This window comes from Rhineura floridana, chromosome 7 (assembly GCF_030035675.1).
Source record: "Rhineura floridana isolate rRhiFlo1 chromosome 7, rRhiFlo1.hap2, whole genome shotgun sequence".
Lineage (NCBI taxonomy): Eukaryota > Metazoa > Chordata > Lepidosauria > Squamata > Rhineuridae > Rhineura > Rhineura floridana.
Genome location: NC_084486.1, coordinates 20758646 through 20774029, shown reverse-complemented (window position 1 = coordinate 20774029; position 15384 = coordinate 20758646). Strand labels below are relative to the sequence as shown.

General features: G+C 42.6%; 1 protein-coding gene across 1 annotated transcript in view; it reads right to left on the bottom strand.

Moving 5' to 3' along the window:
• CHAT (choline O-acetyltransferase) overlaps positions 1-15384 on the bottom strand; it is a 71296-nt gene that overhangs the window by 42201 nt on the left and 13711 nt on the right. Inside the window, exons 5-6 of the mRNA XM_061634320.1 lie at positions 12247-12427; positions 9670-9847 (exon numbers count right to left, since the gene is read on the bottom strand). Of these exons, the coding sequence (XP_061490304.1) occupies positions 9670-9847; positions 12247-12427 (359 nt within the window). The remainder of the gene's footprint in view (positions 1-9669; positions 9848-12246; positions 12428-15384) is intronic.

Sequence of the window (15384 nt, the reverse complement as noted above, 5' to 3'; positions counted from 1 at the left end):
TCCATGCTTGTTGGGATATGATGATCTCCATTGTATTACATTTCAAACTTTTATTTGACTTTGGCTGCCTAATGTGTATTTCCGTCCTTACCATGACATACAGATTCTCAGGTAAAATAAGCTTATGTTTTCAGAGAATGTGAAATGTCTAGTCTAGCAACAGAAAAGCAATAAGACAATGTCCCTAAGAACAAAGTAGACATAATCTATCAGGCTAGGCATATTTATCACATCAAGCAGAATAAATGTATGCCCTATGATCTCTGGAATAGGCCCAGGTTTCTGTATTTCTTTGAGTCAGAACTAGCAATGTGATAGGAGGTGGATGGGGTAGGTATCAAAAAACTCTGGGTAGTAGGAGACAATCCTTAGGTTGCCAGTTGTCTTCTCCTGGGTCACATATTTTCCCTAGAGGAGGAAGGTTCTTCTAACTATCTGACAACTGATAATTAGTTCCTCAACCCAGGGGGGTGAGGAATGTGCGGCGCTCCAGATGTCATTGGATTCCAACTCTCATCAGCTCCAGCCAGCCTGGCTGTGGGTCCGGTATGATGGGAGGTGTAGTCTAGCAACATCTGGAGAGTCACAAGTTCCCCTCCTCTGCCCTACATAATCTATTTCAAGTGACATCAGCATCCATAACAATATGAGCTAAATCAGGGATCCTTGGAGACCAAAGGAGGGACTGTTTAAAACTTGACCCATATATATGTTGCCTGTGTATATACCTCCACTGTAACACACTGAATCTTGTATCTTGTTCACTGCTGGCATGGCTTCCTTAGATGGGTCAGTAGGGCTCTGCTCAATTGACTCGTCCAACTTCACCATTGTTTTCCTTGTGGTGTAAAGTTGAAAGTGGCATTTTGGCAATGATGGTAGTGGTGGTGGTGCTGCTGGTGGTGGTGGAGACAGGGCAAATCTGGCAGCAAACTTGCTACTGGCAGAGACAGCACTTTTCATAATCTTGGAGGCTCTCAGCTGCCATTTTTTTCTTTCCAGTAGTCCTTAAAGTGAAGGCAAAAAGCATTGCCCTCAGTCTGTCTGACTTAATTATGATGCTGTATGATAATGTAAGGTCATCATGAAACCAATCAGAATGAGGCAAGGCTTCTTGACCCCACTCTAGGCATTACTGTCTTGTATTAACTGATTTATGTAAATCAGTCTGGGAGCCTTTCTGGTTGAAGTGTGGGGTGCAAATAATAAAACACACACAAACAACCCCTAACATGATGGCCACCAAGTGCCAAGATGCTAAAAAGTGCTATTGCTGCTTCTACCAGGCGGTAGCAGTAGAAAAGGCGAGCCTCAGAGAGCCTGACTCTGTGAAAACAATTGCAGCCTTGGAAACTCCCAATCTGACTTGTAAAAGCTCTGAAAAAACCTTCCAGTTTTATAAGCTCCTAGCTTCCTGTTTCTTAACCACTTACTGATCCCTAAGAGGGCTTCTCTTCTTTTCCCATGGCTGCTAAGCTTAATGAGAAGTCTTTGGTGATCTACTTTATGTAAGTGTCAACTGGATCACCTCTATCTATCTGTTTGTTGACACTCTCAAAGATTAGTGAGATAGGACTTACCCTTGTAGAAGCCATGCTGGTTCAGCTTTGGTAAGACTTGTTCTTCTATATGCTTTGTAATTCTCTCTTTAACAATGCTTTCCACCAGTTTTCCCAGAACAGATGTGAAGCTAACTGGCCTGTAATTTCCTGGATCACTTTTTAAAAATTGGTGTTACATTGACCATTTTCCAGGCCTCAGGTACACAGGTTGATCTTCAGTACAAGTCATTTATATTGGTCAGAAGATCAGCAATTTCACATTTGAGTTCTTTAAGAACTCTTGAGTGGATGCCATCTGGACTCTGATTTGTCAGTTTTTAATTTGTCAGTGAGGCCAAGAACATATCTTGTCGCCACCATTTGGTTTAGTTCCTCTGGTTCTTTCCCTGAGAAAATTAGTTCAGACATAGGGATCTGCCCTGCATTTTCCGCTGTGAAGACAGATGCAAAGAATTCATTCACCTTCTCTGCAATTTCCTTTTCCTCCTTTAGCACACGTTTGACTCCCTTGTCATCCAACGGCCCAACCACCTCTGTAGCCACTCTTCTGTATTTAAAGAATTTTTTGTTTGTGGACTTTATGTTTTTAGCAGTATGCTCTTCAAAAAATTGTTTTGCATCCCTTATTGTTTGCTTGCCTTTCTTTTACCAAAGTTTATGCTCCTTATATTCTCCTCATTTGGTCAAGAATTCCATTTTCTGAAGGAAACTTTCTTGCTTCTGATAGCTTACTTTATTCTATTCATTAACCACATCGGCATTCTCTTGGCCCTGGTGGTGTTTTTCCTATTCTGTGGTATACATTGTGGCCGGGCTTTTATTATTCCGATTTTAAATAACTCACAAGCATTTTGGAGCAATTTGACCCTCTTGACTTTGGTCACATCCACACCATACATTTAAAGCACCCATATATCATGTTAAAATGGCTTCTCCCAAAGAATCCTGGGAGCTGTAGTTTGTTATGGGTGCTGACCTCACAGAGCTACAATTCTCAGCACCCTTAACAAATTGCATTCCCAAGGATTCTCCAGGACTGTTAAAATGGTATAAGAGTGCTTTAAATGTATAGTGTGGATGTGATTTTTGACTTTCAACTTCCTTTCTACCAATCCCCTCATTTTTGGGAAGTTTCCTCCTATGAAGTAAAATGTGACTGTGTTGGATTTTTATTGGCATTTCTCCATTTACATATATGTTCAGTTTGATAGCACTACGGTCACTGTTGCCAATTGGTTCAACCCACTTACTAGGGCCAGCACCAGAGGGTGGCCAGGTTGGGTCCTGGCTAAGGGCCTCTGTGGCCCAGAGGGACCCCTGTAGGGCCCCTCCTTAGGGTGGGAAGATGGCGCTCCCGTTCTGTAATCTGTGGCAAGGTTGGGATCTGCAACCTGACCTTGCCGTGGATTACACGGAGGGAGCTTCCAGACACCCCCCCAATACAGACAGCGTGGGCTTCAGTAAGCCCACCCACATGCCCCAACTATCTCTCCCACCAGTGTGAATGCCATGTGTGCTGTGTCTGCATGACTGCCATTACCCAAGATGATGGCAGGGCTTCCCTAAGGGACTGATGCCCCCACCACCACCTTGGTTGATGGCAGGCATGCATCCTATTCACATGATATGAGGGGCATGTGGGTGATCTTATTAGCCCTGCACCACCTGTATGGGGGGGTGTTGGGCTATGGTGCCATGGGCCCAGGGCAGGGTGGTGCCCAAAGGCCCAGTCATGCCTAGTGCCGGCCCTGACACTTGCATCTCACACCAGGTCCTGGGTGCCCCTTAAGACAAGTCCAGGGTTGCTGCTCCTCTGGTCTGGGGCACAGTTATTTTTAGGATATCTAAACATTTTATCTTTTTGTTGTGACAGATATACTAATGTATTCAGGCTATGTGAAGGTAGTTGAAGTCACTCATTACTGTTTTGGATGCCTCCTTGAGGTCATTCTCTGTCTCAAGATCACTGTGACCATTTTGATCAGAGGGACAATACATCCCCAGTACTAAATTACTCTGGGGGCCTAGTGTCATCACTAGTGTCATCACTTATAAGATTCTATGGAATCTGTCCCTTCTGGGATTTCTAGCTTGCTGGACTTTGTTGTACAGAGTGACACCACCTCCAGGATACCCTTTTCTCTCCTTCCTATAAAGTTTGCGTCCAGAGATAATTGTTTCTCACTAGTTCTCTCCACTCCACCAAGTTTCCATTATGCCCACTGTATCAGTGCTTTCCTCTAAGGCCAAGCACTCCAGCTTGCCCATCTTGACTTGGAGACTTCAGACATTAGTGTATAAACACTTATATCTCCAGATGTCTTTGGCAAATGTTTTAGCCTACTGTGCTTTGGCCTCTCTGAATTGCTATCATGTGCCCCTGCACTCTCAATACCTAGTTCTACCCCTGCCTCACTTGAACAATCATTATCATTTCCCCCTCATTCCTGGGGGATTATTTATTCTGAGCTGACACCACCATTTAATCCACACATTTACGCGGCTGAGCCTGCCTAACTGGCCCTCTGCATGGAACCAGTAGCATTTGAGAGGAAGCAACCTTGATGGTCCTGCCTTTCAACCTCCTACCTAGCAGCCTAAGTTTTGCTTTCAGGACCTCACAACTACATTTCCCCATGTCATTGGTGCCAATGTGTACCTCCTTCTCAATGCTCTCAACTGGCTCCTCCCCAACACTTACCAACCAGGTTACCTAGACAATGCATTACACCTGCAATCTTTGTGACAGACAGATAATTTACCTTATGGTCTGCATGCCCATCACACACCCAACTTTCTAGGCCCGTAATGATTGATTCAATCCACTGCCAGGATCTCTCCACTAGCCCCCCCCCCCAAGGAGTCCTCTGCACGAGAGGACAATTCCTCATCCCCCAAGAAATGGTCCCTTCTAAGGGATCATCTGCTTCTTCCTCAAAGTGGTGCTATCCTTCCCGGAGACCCTCCTTCATGACAGCAGGGGAGCTAACCTGGGAGTATGACACAGCTATGACACCCACAAAGGCTTCATCCCCAAACCTCTGTGCCTCTCTCCACTTCTCCAGGTAAGCCAGTTGGGCCTCAAGTAGGAATGGAAAGACCTGTCAATTTCAGTTTTCTCATTTTCCCAATCTTAAATTCAGTTCGCTACATTTCTGCAGCAATTTGCAATTTTCAAAAAATCCTCATGGAAATTCTCCACCATTTTAGTGCAAATCTTTCCTAATAAGCATATTTTTGTAGGCAGTTTTGACTTAATGGACACATTTTTTGCAAGTAATTTCTTGTCATATAATGCATTTGTGTGTGTTATTTTCACTCCTATATTCATTTTTATGCACACCTTCCCCTAACATATGAATTTTTGTAAACATTGGGTGGTGAACTGCATTGCAAAATGTGAAGAAGTGTGAATTCTGATGGCTGTATTTCAGTTAACGTTGTTTTGGAAAGTGCAAATTTGATCGATTCAGCTTGCAATGCAAACTGAATCCTTAGCTTCAAGTGAATGAACCAGTGGCGACCAGTGAGGCAGTGTGGGTGGGGCACCACTGCTCTCCCAGCTTCCCAACACAGAAGATTGCTGCTGTTGATTTAGAGGGAGGGGCAAAGTGCAGGAGCTTGGCATGATGCAGAGCAGTGACAATGTGACACTCCTGCCAACACGTGCTGCACTGTGACAAGCTCCCATATCTTGCTCCTCCCCTCTCAGTCAGCGGCAGCGACCTCCCGCATTTGGAAGAGCAGTGGTATCCCACCTGTGCCACCTCATCAACTGCTACTGGGATGAACTCATTCCCTGATGGCCAGGAGCTCATTGCGCTGAGCTGACACTCATGACATTTTGTGCAATGCACTAGAAAACTCCCACACCTCTGAGGATCCTGCTGTCATGGGCACCAAGGAGAACCTGTGGCAGGAGTGGAAGGGAGAAAGAATAGTGGGGTACAGAACTTAGAGAGGGAATTATCAGTTCTGCTGAAGGGAATCAGGACAGCTCAGAGGAAAGGTTTTCAGAGCCTTCCGAGTCTGCTAACAGAACTGCTGAGAACAGCCCAGAAGCCCCCTCTCCTGGCAGAGCCATCTTGAGACAAAGATGCCTGGGCATCCAGCTCTGATCTAACTTAGGAACAAAACAAAAGTCCCCAGCCAGCGTTCCTAGCTCCTATCTTCCCAAGGTCAATGAGGAAGGCCAGATGGCAGCTTCAGCTAGAGAAGTTACTATCAGTTCTTTGAAGGAGCTTGCGCTTGGTGGAAAAAAGGGCTAGAATGACCGAGAATTAACCCATAGTGTGCAGACTCTCCTTCACATGGATATATGTCCTGCAATGTTTGTGTTTTTTCTGTTGCGACAATGAGTCTTGCCACCACCACGATGCTTAGAGATAAGTCCAGCGTGTTCCTGTAATACCGATTTATGCCTTAGAGTGTGATGCTGTGTTCCTGTTCTAAATTCTTGAATAAAGCTTCATACAGAAAAATCCAGTCCTCAAGTCCTGAGTTTGCCTCTTTGGTTGGACACCTACTTGCATATCTATTTTTATAGTGTAATGAGCTAGTTTATTTGGGACGTTGGGATTTGTTAGGTCAAAGCGGGCAGGAGCAGAGTAGTCTGTCCTGACCTCCACACTGGGCTGCTGAACTCACTCAGCTACTTGCAGGCCAGATCCTACAGGGGCTAGAGAGGCTCAACCTTAGTCTTTTCACACTTCCTTTCTTCAGGGCACATATTTCATGCTAAAGGAATGTGTCCCATTTATCACAGAATGCCTATGTGTATCAAAGGATCCTGATGAAGGATGTTCAGGCATGCACACTCAGTTCATGTGGTGTACTGACTATGCCTGGACATCTTTCTGAACTCATGCAACAAGAGGGTGCCACTGTTTTGTTTGTTTGCTAGCTTGAGAACACTGAAATCTGTAAGGCTGGTGTTTGGACCAGTATTAAGTTGCCACACCTTATTTCCTGGAAGCAATGTATTTTGTTGACATTTCTTCTGCTAGTTATTTAACTAGCTCTTTTGATCAATGCATCATTCATTGAAAGAATGTAGCAAATTTTGGCTGTTACATCCTGATCAAAAGATAAGCAACTGTTGTAGGGTGTGGAGAGCCATAAGTCAACAAGGTGTAAGATGGCAGATGATGCATATGCTCTTAACGTAGCAGCATAATCCTTTTTTAAGCTATATGCTCAAAATGTAAACATCACATTCCAAAGAGCCAAACATTAAGGAAGAAAAAGAACATATCAGGGGGAACAGTTGAGATAAAGAAATGTGAAAGATGGAAGAAAAGATGTCCTTTTTATAACCCTTATGCAGACAGCTTGGTTGTCTATCAAGTGAGGAAATGATTCTTTCTCCTGACTTTTGTTTACCTAATGACTAAAAATATTTCTTCAATGGACATGGATGGCTAGAAGATACTTGCTTAAATGAGCATTGAGTCTGGTGGCTACTAGCTGCTGAAGGCACCCCCACATGTTTGGGTGATGGCATGAGAAAAATAGTTTGGGAAGTTTGAATGCCACTCAGTTCTATGCATGTTTAATAGAGCTTACTCCTGGGGAAATGTGCATAGGATTCAAGTCTAACAATGCAAACCAAACCCAAGACTCACCAGGATGAGAGAACTTGGATTCAGTGGATTGTGGGTTTTCCCATCTGAGCCGGGAGTAAGTCCCTCACCCTGGCTAAATCAGAGATACGCTGCTATAAGTCCCATATCTTATTTCAGCCAGGGCTCATCCAGTAGAGCTTAAGCTGGTATAACTCCCTAAAAAGGGGCATTTGGGGGGCAGGACGGGACAAGGAGGGACTTTCACCTATTCCAAACCTCTTTCAGCTCAGTCATGTGACCTAGTAACATGGCAGAAAAGGGCTAGCAAAAAGGATGCTGTAAGTCAAAATTTTCCTGAATGAAGTTTAGAATAGGTAACTTTATGACAGCTGGAATCCGTGAGTGGATGGATGGGAAGGAACAAGCTGAAGTTGAACCCTGATAAAACCGAGGTACTACTTGTGGGGGACAAGAGAAGGTTGGGTGACATTGACCTGAAGTTCAATGGGGTGAGTTTACCCCTAAAGGACCAGGTCCGCAGCCTTGGGGTTGTGCTTGATTCCAGGCTGTCCATGGAGGCTCAGATTTTGGCAGTGAGCCGGGCAGCCTGGTACCAACTACACCTCATACGAAGGCTGCAACCCTACCTTCCTGTTCATCAGCTCCCACTGGTGGTACACGCTCTGATCACCTCTCGTTTGGACTACTGTAATGCGCTCTACGTGGGGTTACCCTTGAAAACGGTCCGGAAATTACAACTGATACAAAATGCGGTGGCTCGACTACTTACGAATAGTCGCCGCCGAGATCACATCACACCAGTGTTGTTCGACCTACACTGGCTTCCAGTTGTTTTCCGAGCCCAATTCAAGGTGTTGGTATTGACCTTTAAATCCCTATACGGTTTCGGCCCAGTTTATCTCACGGAGCGCCTTCAACGCCACCAATTATGCCGCCCGACAAGATCGGCCACACAGGGCCTTCTCTCAATCCCGCCAACAAAAACAGCCAGATTGGCGGGTACAAGAGAGAGGGCATTCTCAGTGGTGGCCCCCACTCTTTGGAACTCCCTCCCACAAGATCTCCGGCATGCCTCTTCCCTAAATGTATTTCGGAAAGCCTTAAAGACCTGGCTTTTTCAGCAGGCCTTCGGGGTATCCGGGGAGGGTTAATCAATATAATTGTAATGCCTCCTACCCAGTTTTAATATTGTTGTTGTAGATCTATTGTTTTTATTGTATTACTGTATTTTATTAATTGTATTTTAATAATTTTGTAAGTCGCCTAGAGTAGCCATTGGCCAGATAGGCGATGAAGAAATTAAATTTATTATTATTATTAAGAATTGCTTTGTAAATGTATTTGCCCAGTACCGTTTGGTTGTGAAACACTAACCATTTCTGTTATGTTTAATTATTATTTCTTTTATGTTATATAGACATTTTGTGAACATGTACAATGAATACACTTTCAGTTTTCTTGACACAAACTATACTAAGATCAGGATCTCATGGACAGCAGATGAGGAGGTAATGCTGTTTCTGAGCTAGGGAAGGGCAAATATGTCAGTTTTGGTTTCTTAGTTTCTCATTTTCCCAGTCTTCAGTTCTCTACATTAGCTCATCTGTTTGCAATTACAAAAAGAAGTCCTAATGAAAATTCATACCATTTTAGTGGGAATTTCTTGTAATATACACATTTTGTATGCTAATTTGCCATATACACCTTTTTGCAGAACATTTTTCTCTAATACAATACATTTTTGTATGTTCTTTTCACTAGTATATGCATTTTAATGGACACTTTACTCTAGTATGTGCATTTTTGTACACATTATTGGGCTGGAAAACTGCATTGCAAAATTCAGAGAAGTGCAAATTTCAAAGGATGTCTGCGTTTCAGTTTGCGTGTTGTTTTGGAAAGTGCAAATTTGGTAGGTTCCCCTTTACATGCAACTAATAAAATTTCTCCTCCATTTCTCTTCTGGGCTATACCATTTTAGGCCTCAGGTGAAGGTTCACCTGATCAAATGTGTTTCAGTGCCAAGAATAAAAATTCTGCACGGGAAAATAGTCTGGCATGTCAAAAGAAAGGCTTGGCTAGACTCTTCCTCCCTAACATCTAGTTTTGTATGCATAAGATATTTCTCCTCATTGAGAAGCATGCAGTTGTGTGGTCCTCCCTCATTTGCAATTTAAAGTGGCACAGCAGAAAAAGAGGTATGCCATCTTATTTGCTGTTTGTCAGAAGTTGATCTGCTTCCCATTGAGAAGCTTCTTTTGTCTGACTGGAGACTGCCCTTCAGACAAAATTGGGAGATTAACAAATCGTACATTTGCATACTTTCAGGGCATGCTTAACCCTTTGAATGTCTGTGTTGTGATCTGGATTTCATGTACGTTTGACAGTTGGCCCAACAAATTAAATTGGATTGATTGACAATGGAACCGAGAGTCAAAGCAACCTATTGAGACATGAAGAGAAGTGAAGATGGGGTGAAGAGGATGGACCACAGAGAGATGGTTTGGTTTCTTCTTGCTAACCTTCAACGAGGATTGTTCTGGCTTCTGCCCACTCTGTCCTTCCATCAGATGTCAGGAGGCCAATTGGAGGCAGCCTCTCTTCTTCACTCTCTGACATTTTGGCTATCTTCCGTAACTGAGTAAATAGATCCCCCTCGTTGAGACGGCGGAAATTAATGACAACATCCAAAACAAAAAACTGCAGAGAGAGCAGTTAAAAGAGAGGTCACAACAAGTGCTGGAGTACCCTCACCATTCTAGTAAATATTATCTTGCATAATTTAAAATGACTCCGCGGAATCTATTGACATAGCTGTTCCTGTATTGTACCACTACAGGTTGGGGAGACAGATTGTATTCCCTCTCCCTACACCAAACAACTACACCTTGTTCATAGGAAGATAGTATGCCAGGGAGAAGACTAACCTACAAGGGAGCTTTTTTTTAAAGTGCTGGGATCAACATTCAAACATATGGGATTGCTCACCTAGAAGTGGTACACTCCAGGAAAAGCTTTACCACTTTGCCAGATAGACCAATGGTCTGACTCAAGTATAAGGCAACTTCCTACATTCCTGTGTTCCAGTGAGCTTCATGACTGAGTGGGACCATAAACCTGGTGTGTCTCCCCAGGTCTAGTCTGACGCTCTAACCACTACACCACACTGGTATGAAAATGGTATATGGTGGAGGCAGCAGGGTGTGAAGATACAGCCAAATTACATTTTATCTTGGGATGACTCAGTGAATGGGTTTTGCTTCTGCTAAGAGTACCTCCACATTTTTTGGGTGTGACCAGTGTGTTTGCCACAGCCACACTGGTGTTTCTCACAACAACATGTAAAATGGAAACTACTCAGGTCCAGTGCCAGAGGGCAGCCAAGTCGGCCCCTGCAGCCCAGAGGGGCCCCTGAAGGGGCCCTCCTTAGGGTGGGAGGGTGGCACACCTGTTCCATGATCTGCGGCAGCATCAGGTCCTGCAACCCAATGCTGCCACAGACTGCAGAGTGGGAGCTCCCAGATAACTCTCATAAAGGCAGTGCGGGCTTCAATACATCCACATGTATGCCCCACCTACCTCTCCCATCAGTGTGAATGTCATGCACACTGCACATGCATGCCTGCCATCACCCAAGATGGTGGCATGGGCTTCCTTAAGAGGTTGACACCCTCGTCACCATCTTGGTCGATGACAGGCATGCACACTATGCATGAGAAGTAGGTGGGACACTTGGGCAGACTTATTAGCTCTGTACTGGGAGGGTGCTGGGCTACCATGCCATGGGCCTGGGGTAGGCTGGTGCCCAAGGGCCCAGTCGTGCCTGGCATTGACCCTGAAACAACTGATATGCATCCTTGAACATCCATGGCAAGTACCAGGGATCAGTGATGGGGCAGTGGCTCGCTGACATGAATGTGTTTGGCATTCACACTTTACATATTTGTTGTGGAGTAACACCAATATAAAAATGTCTGCTGAAACCCTTTTTGCTTTGGCAAGCCTACCCAGACATATACTTTAGTGACCTATATCTGTTTTTGAAGTTGTTTTGATTTTACCTTTAATGATGATGGTTTTATGTGTGTTTGTTTTCAATTGGATTGTGTTTTATTCCCAATTTTATTTGTACACCTCTTGAAGAACCACTTATACATTTTCAAAATATGTAAATTAAATAAAATGGATGTGTGTGTGTGTGTGTAATGTGATATAAATATACTAATATAATAAGGCAAACACATTACACGGATAAATGTTGCTCTGGAATTTATCATTTCAAAATACAATAAATAAAGACCAGCATTCTAATAATCTGTTCATCATTGCTGGCTCTTCTATAGTATGTCAATTTGACCATTAGTATGATATCCCAGATTTTTTTGAATCATTCTGAAACTAAAGGTGCCAATGGTTATTGTACTCTTTAATACAGAAACAACTAGTTTAGAATGTGATTGAGTTTAGTGGGACTGATGGAAGGATCTGTCAATTTCAGTTCTTTCAGTTTCTCATTTTCCCAGTCTTAAATTTGGTTTTCCGTATTTCTGCAGCAATTTGTGAATTCCTTTTTTAAAAGCTCTCATGAAAATTCTCAAGCATTTTCACGAGTATTTCTCCTACTAAACAGATTTGTAGTTTTGACTAACGTACACATTTTTGCAAGCAGTTTCTTCTATGCATTTTATATTATTTTCACTAATATATTCATTTTTATGCACACTTTCCCCTAATGTATGCATTTTTGCAAACATTGCTTAGTCAGAGAACTGCATCACAAAATTTGGATAAATGCAGATTTGATCAATTTTACTTTAAATGCAAATGGAATTGAATTTCTCCCCATCCTTAGTTCCAAGTAAGTATGCTTAGGACTGCATCTTTATATTGGCCATCTGCAGAAGCACACATTCAGAAAGAACCAAAGGGATGGTTTGTCCTTAGTACATTATGGCTGGTCAATTAGGAAACTAATCAACCATTCCCCTCCCTTCCCCTTTACAGAGACTTCAATTCAATGACCTGCTTGGTCAGTTCAACAGCAAAATGGAGCAGGCACAAATTTTTGAAAACATTGTGCACAATGAATATTCACACACCTGATTGTTACAAGCAACAATGATATGTTCTGGTTCGGGCATGATATTGCTTTTCTGGGCCACGAGGGTATCTTTGGTATGTCCTGGAAGACGATAGGAAGAAAAGAGTCCATAGTATTGCTTCATACAGAGAGGATGACCAGACAGCTGTCCACGAGCAAAATCAACAGGTACAGCATGGCTGAAGGGACAGAACAAGAGAGACAAAGCAAGAGAGAGAGAGAGAGAGAGAGAGAGAGAGAGGGAGAAGTGGAAGGGAAAAGAAATCTAATCTGTCCTTTGTTCTGTTGACAATTAGGTTAGATACACAACACAAATAGAATCATACAAAAATAAGATTACAGTAAAGGGAAATAGATGGATTCCCCATACTAAAGCTGCAATTCATGATTCTTGCCATGCCTAGATAAACTTATTGTGCAACTATATTTGCATTTAGCAGATGAGTATTGAAAACACAAACAGTAACACATGCAAAACACAAGGACAAAAGGATGCATTCATTTTCCACCTTCTGTCCTTTAATGTGATTAATTCAAGTGAACTTGTCATCACACAGGTGAAAAATATGAGTGTGTTTCTCATGCACGAGGGATGGGCCCCACTCTCAGGCAGGGATCAGGGCCTCTTGTGGGGAGGAAGGGAAAACCTGTCTGAGCCTTTTAAAAGTTGAGCTAAAGAATCTAACCAAGCAGGCAAGCAAGACTATCTGTCCTTGTTAAGGGAGTGATGTTCAGCTCTGTAAATAATGTTTGGGATATTTGAACCCTGGTCTTCCAGGTCTTAGTCCAGCACTTTAACCATTACACCATGTGTGAGATAAGAGCAGGTGGTGGAACTGGTAGGGCCAAGGAACCAGGGAAGAGTTTGTACTGGGAACAAGAAATAGAGCTGTAGTCATGAGCAGTGCAATGAATAGAGCCTGTGAGTTCAACACAGCATAGGGTTGTGAGATCTCCGTTTTTCAGCCTGAGACTCTGTTTTTGGGGGGTCCCCTCCAGCTCTCTAGGTGACTCACCTTAATCTCTGGACTTTCAGTTTTCATTAAAAAAAATTAAGTTTCTAGGTGGTCTGGTCTGCTCTAATCCCTGCCCTTTCAGGTTTTTAGCCAATAAGAAATCAGAGTTGTGATTGACAAGGAATTATAAAGCCAAAAATGTAGAGTCAAATTGAATTGTCTGCCTTCAAGTTGATTCTGACTTATGGTAACTTTAAGAACAGAGTTTTCGTGGTAAGAGGTATTCAGAGGGGGTTTACCATTGCCTCCCTCTGAGGCTGAGAGGCAGTGACTGGCCCAAGGCTCAGAAACGTGCGTTTTCCTGCTTTTCTGAACATCTCACAGATTGAATAAGTAAGCTTTCAGTCTTGGTTTAAATTTTGGAGAGGGCAGTGTTTTGCAAACTTCCCGAACTGAAGCTTTAATCCTCTTTCCTCTTCTCCCAGGCATGTTAACAGCATTTGAATAACATGTGTTTTTAACTTGCTTATCTGTTTTTATGGACAGTATATAATAATAATAATAATAATAATAATAATAATCTAGGACTTGATTTTCCAGAGTAAACATACCCAGAGTAAACCCCATTGAATTCAATAGGACTTCCTTTTGAGTAGACATGGTTAGGATCGTGCTGTAAATTGATGGGACTTTTGAGTGAACATAGGAAAGAATTGTTTTTGTGTTGTATATCTTTCTCTCCCCCCTCCAATCCTATTTGTAAAGCAATTAGGCAGGGCTTACTTAGGTATCACTGTTTTTATTATGTTGGAAACTAATACTGATTTTTGTTCTGCAATGACCAGCTGGTTTTGACAATAAACTATTTTATGGGGTGTATGCATTTTTACATCTCCAGTGTGTGTGTGCGTGTATGGGTATCTTTCCAACAACGCTGTGAGGTAGGGTTGCAGTCTGGAAACCAAGGCAGCTCACAATAAGAAATAAATCCCTTTCAAATCCAATAACCATAAAAACAAGTATAAACAGTTGCAAAACAGTTTAAAGTGGCATGATTCTAATTTTGGGTTGCGTGAATGAAGTTGCTTATCACTTGAGGTTACAGTTCTGTCCCTGTTTGAGTAAGCCCCACTGAATACACTGGGACTTGCTTCTGAATAAATAAACGTAGGATTGCACTATAAATATCTTTACAGGTTGTGTAAATAATAAATACATTTGATAGTCACGTTTATACAAATATTTCTTCATTTATCATATTTTTGGTTTTTAGTTAGGAATCCTGACTGGTTGTGAGATGCTTAGTTTTCTGCCTTACTCATAGGAATCTTGTTGTGGTTGGTATGGTATTGCATTTAAGAAATCAACACTGTCTTTTGTTCTTCTTTTTCTATTTGCATTTCATTTACCTTTATCATCACTCCCTTTCATCCACAGAAGCAACAACAGTGGTTCCATGTGCTCCGCTCAACCTTCTTAAACCCACTGATGATGCACCTTGTTGTTTGTTTCTTGTCCAATAGTGGTAAAAGAGAATTCACATACTGGGCAGTGTGGCTGCAATTGTTGTTGTTCCTAAGCTGCTGCCTATGAAGGTAGACCAAATCATATGTGCTTTCTCTCTGTCAATTATATTCACTGGAATTGGGTTGGCTGATGAAGTGAGTTTATAGCAGCCCACAGGGGAGACAGAGAAGGGTAGAGAATCTTCTTATTACTCATTACTCAAATCTGTAAAGAAATTTGGATGTTAAAAGGTAGGGGCAGGGCATTCCAGGCAGGGGGTTGCCAACCCTATTTCGATATGGATATCTTTACCAACAACACAATCCAAACCATATCTACTGAGAAGTTTTATTGAGTTCTATGGGGCTTAGTCCCTCAGTAAGTGTGTTTAGAATTGCAGCTCTTCGGGGGCATCCATCTTTACTCCTGAGTGCTCCATCTAACATCTCCACAACACTAGGCTCCTTTCTTCCTACAGTGGCCTTCTGGTGACTGGCCTGGCCTGGCCTGAGGACACTTGAACCCTTTTTGCCAGAAGTGAATTGGCTAGATTAAATGTTCCCTACCCAGGCTCCATCTTTTAGCTAAGATTTCTATCTTAATTTCCAATCAGATAAATGTTTTTGTATGAATTGTATGCGCCAAGCAACTGTGGTTGATGCTTAATGTATCAT